The sequence below is a fragment of the Arachis hypogaea genome, chromosome 12 (assembly GCF_003086295.3).
Source record: "Arachis hypogaea cultivar Tifrunner chromosome 12, arahy.Tifrunner.gnm2.J5K5, whole genome shotgun sequence".
NCBI lineage: Eukaryota > Viridiplantae > Streptophyta > Magnoliopsida > Fabales > Fabaceae > Arachis > Arachis hypogaea.
Genome location: NC_092047.1, coordinates 10,193,551 through 10,198,442, shown reverse-complemented (window position 1 = coordinate 10,198,442; position 4,892 = coordinate 10,193,551). Strand labels below are relative to the sequence as shown.

General features: G+C 36.2%; 1 protein-coding gene across 1 annotated transcript; it reads right to left on the bottom strand.

The window, feature by feature from the left end:
• Positions 1 to 2,841: 2,841 nt before the first annotated feature.
• On the bottom strand, positions 2,842 to 4,588 carry LOC114924890 (uncharacterized). Its single transcript, XM_029291023.1, has 2 exons — positions 3,939 to 4,588; positions 2,842 to 2,908 (listed from the first exon to the last, which is right to left on the bottom strand). The coding sequence occupies exons 1-2, from the start codon at positions 4,586 to 4,588 to the stop codon at positions 2,842 to 2,844; spliced, it is 717 nt and encodes a 238-aa protein (XP_029146856.1).
• Between the last annotated feature and the right edge of the window lie 304 nt (positions 4,589 to 4,892).

Below are 4,892 nucleotides of genomic sequence, written 5' to 3'. Positions count from 1 at the left end.
AGGAACTTAAAAGTATTTTTCAATGGTCAGGGACAAAAATGTCTGTGGAGCAAAAGGTCAAGACCTATTTATCCTTTTCTCTAAAATTCAAGTGCACTTGATCTACTCATGGCCAAAATCCTATTCTAAAAACAATAATTGACAATTTGATAATGAAGCAACTACAATTTTTTCTCCCTTTTTCAATCTAATAAGTTTTTTTTTTGTTTTATATATTCCTTTTATTATAGCCCTATTTAATTATTTACATTTCATCCAAGTTAGCAATTACTCGATATTCTTTTGATACAAATATAAAAGACAAAGTATTGTATACTTTTTATTTTAGCGCAAAAGTTTTCAATAATAACATAACATATTATTCTGCTAACAAACTATAATTTAAATGACAAAATTTTTTCATAATTACTTAGAGGCTAAAGGTCGTAATTTCAAGTCTTACTCGTAACTTTAACAAAAATATATTAATAATTTATTCATATGTCTGCGCAAGTAAAATAAATAGAGATAATTATGAGATGAATATAAACTAAAATTATTAATTAGTATAAAAAATAAAGGAACACCATTAGTGTTTAAAAAAATAATGTAATGTAATTTAATATACAGTAAAATATTATTTTAATTTTTTATATTTAGATTAAATAACAAGAATTTAATACATTATTTATATTTTCACAACATTACTTAGGAATAATAACATAATATAATATTCTATAACGGTTTTTTAATAGCATTTTTTTCGTTTGTTTAGAATTTTTTATATATTTTAAAATAATATCAATGTATCTTTATTTTTTACATCAAATAATATTTTAAATATGTTTTATATTTACGTTATTATAATCTTCATTTATCTTGCTCATAGATAGGACGGGTATTTTTTTTTTTTTTTGGTGACTAAATAGAAAAGAAAGAAAAAAAAAGATACAAAACCAAATTAATTGGCTAGGGTCATATCTAAATCTATTAGATGTTGAAGCTCACTCCATGGTTGGCTCCAATTCGAGTGAATGTCCGCGACAGAAGCAGCTGCTTTAGCCATACAATCTGCAACACTATTTGCAGTCCTCTGAATTAAAAGAATAGAGACTCTCCAATTCCAATTCATAACCTCCTGTATATGCTTTGCCAAATCCCATTCCGGAATATCCTTACCAAGCATTCTTTGGTTTACCAAGAAAAGAGCTTCTAAACAGTCTGTTTCACAAATAACCTCACGAAATCCACTCTCCCAAGCAAGAAGTAAACCTCTCCAAATTGCATACAATTCAGCAAAAAGAACACTGCACACTTCGACTTTTCCAGTGCAACCTTTCAACCAACATCCATCAGGATTGCGAATGATACAACCAAAACCAGCATAGCCAGAAGGAGCAAACCAACTAGCATCACAATTCAATTTAACAGAATAAACTGGAGGTGGAACCCAATGCAAACAAAGTGAAGGAGGAGACAGAGATTGATGCATAGCAAAAATAGTGTGAAACTCCCTTACTGAACTACGAATCAAACTCACCACTTTACTAGCACTCCATGAATCATCTATATTAAATAAGTCCTGATTCCTGCTTCTCCAAATCCACCAGATGGTCGAAAAGAAAAGAAAAACATTTTCACTCCTTGCACCTCTGTAGAGCCAATCATGTAAATTCGAGTTATTTGAATACAGGCCTAAAAGGTTCCAGATCTCCTTGGCACTAGGGCACTCCCGAAGACAATGAAGAATTGATTCAGAACCATTCTGACACCGATGACAGGTGCTAGATAAAGCTAAACCACGACCCAAACGAAACTCTGCCGTAGGAATAGCATTATGAAGACTGAGCCAAATCAAGAACTTGTACTTCTCAGGAATATGCAGTCGCCATACCCACAACCAATTATCATGCTCATTCCAGTCAAACTTTCTTTTGGCTAGCCAACTGTACCCACTCCTAGCTGAGTAAAGTCTAGAAGATGCCACACCCCACGACCAACCCGAACTCTCTCCAGCATTCAAATCCGGATTATAAGCATTCAAACGCTGTTTGACATCTTCTGGAATGGTAGAGAAAATATCATGGAGATTCCATTGACCATCTTTCCAAACGTCTCTAATAGTTAAATTAGAGTCAGATATATGTACAAAAGGGACATCTTGAGCAATTGGGCCCTCAATACTCCAATTGTCAAACCAAAAAGATTGATCAAGTGACCCAACGCACCAAGAGAAGGCATCCTTAAGAGCACCAAAAGCCTTTGAGATACTCTTCCAAACATGAGAAGCATTGCAAGGGACAGGGCCATCTAAAACTCCCTCATTCCTCAGATACTTCGCCCTCAATAGAGCAACCCAAGGCTTGTCCTGACAATGAAAAAGTTGCCACACCAATTTACCAAGTAAAGATATATTAACACACGCAGGATCTCTAACACCCAGGCCACCAAATTTTTTTGGAGTGATCACGGTCCTCCAATTAACAAGAGAAAGACCTTTACCATCAACTTGACCCTTCCAAAGGAACTGTCTCATCATAGAAGATAATTTATCGCAAACCCAATTTGAAAAAAAAGATACCTGCATATGATAGACAGGAATGGATGCTGCAACAGAATTGATCAAGCAAAGTCTCCCTGCTTTATTTAGAAGCCTTCCTTTCCAATTAGCTAATCTTCCCCTCACCTTTTCAATCACCGAATGAAAAGAAGCCCTACTGGTACGGGAATGATTAAGGTTAACTCCAAGATATCTTCCTAAGTCCAAAGCAAAACGTATTGAAGAAACACTAGTAAAAATATCTCTTCTACGAGCAGTCACATTTTTAGAACAAAAAGCTTTAGACTTTTCAAGATTCACTTTCATGCCAGATGCCTTGCAAAAAATGTTAAGAGAATGCATGACCATTTGGACCTGATTCTTTGTAGCCTGACAGAAGAGTAAGAGATCATCTGCAAACATCAAATGAGAAAATTTTGGGCCACCCCTAGTGACAGAAACTGGTTTCCACACACCCTCAACCACCTTATGAGATATATAGCAAGCAAGTCTTTCCATACAAAGCACAAATAAGTAAGGAGACATTGGATCGCCCTGTCTAAGCCCCCTTCTAGGAGCAAAATTATCCAATCTATTCCCATTCCACATAATAGAAAGAGATGATGCACGGACACAAGTCATAATCAAATTAACAGTGATGATAGGAAAACCAAAAGCAATGAGAGTACTCTCCAAAAACCTCCAATCCACCCTATCATAAGCTTTTTCAAGATCAATTTTAAAAGCAAGAGTACCTTTCTTGGATTTTGTGTGCTTCATGAAATTCAGAATTTCTTGGGCCACAATAATATTATCAGGAGCACCACGACCTGGAATAAAACCTCCTTGTAAAGGACTAACAATATCTGGAAGAAAAGGCCGAAGTCGGTTAGTCAATACTTTGGTGATAATTTTATAAACAACATTACACAAGCTAATAGGCCTGAAATCCTTCATAAAGGTAGGGTTATCAATTTTAGGAATAAGCACAATCAGAGTTTCCATGATGCTAGGATTTAAGAACTCTCCCAAAAAAGCGCTCCGGACAATATTCCAAATCTCAGTGCCTACTATCTCCCAATATTCTTTAAAAAAATAAGCTTGAAAGCCATCTGGACCAGGAGCCTTAAAAGGGCTCATACTGAATACTGCTGACTTGACTTCCGCAAAAGAGACAGGGTCAATTAACCTAGCACAAGCCTCAGTGCTTAGAGTGGGCATCGGAACATCCCCTAAACAATCAACCTCAACCTCTTCCGTTGTACCAAAGAGATTCTTGTAAAAAGAGAGGGCTTCTTCCTGGAGAATATCTGGATCAGTAGACCAAGACCCATCTTTAACATATAATCCATGTACTCTATTATGGTTTCTACGCACCAAAGTCTGAAGATGAAAGAATTTAGTGTTTCTATCCCCATACTTGACCCACTGCTCTCTAGATTTTTGGTACCAAAAAAGTTTCTCTTGCAACAAAAGCCTATTGTAATCTTCCCTCAGTTCAGCTTCTTTAATTCTCAGAGATAACACATCGGTAACCTCTAAACGCTGTTGAATCTGATCAATCTGATATTCCAACTTATTTTTTCGCACAAAAATATTTCCAAAAATCTTTGAGTTGAAGTCCAAAAAAGCCTGTTGAACCATCTTAAGCCTTTCGGTAACGCCTCCAAACTCTTGATTCCAAGCCTTACTAATAACATGTTTATAAGAAGGATGTGTTGCCCACGCAGCTTGGAACCTAAAAGGACGTGAACCTTTCACTCTGGGGCTACCATGACAACGAACTAAAATAGGACAATGATCAGAATGAAGCCTGCTAAGAATTTCAGAATAACCCTCAGGAAACATTGTCATCCACGCCTCATTAACTATAGCTCTATCCAACCTTTTAGCCAAGTCCCTGCCAGCCTGAACTGCTCTATACCAAGTATATCTCCTACCAGTCACTTTAAGATCAAAGAGCTCACATTCATCTAGAGTAGTAGCTAATAGACTAGCTCTGTGAGAAGAAAAATAAGCACCTGTACTCTCATCTGGTGCCACAATCTCATTAAAATCACCAACTGCCATCCATGGTCTATTATGGTCTGAATTAATAGAACGCAAATGATCCCAAAGCATACATCTTTTTTCGAATTGAGGACTCCCATATACTGCACTACAAAGCCAAACTAAGTTACCCACACTCACTTTCACTGTGATACATTGGTCAATTTGATCAATAACCACACAAGAAGCATTAGCAATAGAAGATAGAAACCAAATGCCACCCCTGTGTCCTACTGCTTCCTCAATACCAACACAATGAAAACCCAACTTATCCCAAAAATTCTTCAAATTATTAAACATGGTATGAGTCTCAAAGAGAAAGAAA

What these genes read in the sequence shown, in the direction of transcription:
- LOC114924890 (XM_029291023.1), bottom strand. Translation starts at nt 4,588, where the DNA reads ATGGCAGTTGGTGATTTTAATGAGATTGTGGCACCAGATGAGAGTACA. An exon ending in TCTAGAGAGCAGTGGGTCAA is followed by an intron (nt 2,909 to 3,938) that starts GTATGGGGATAG and finishes CTCTTCTGTCAG; the next exon opens with GCTACAAAGAATCAGGTCCA.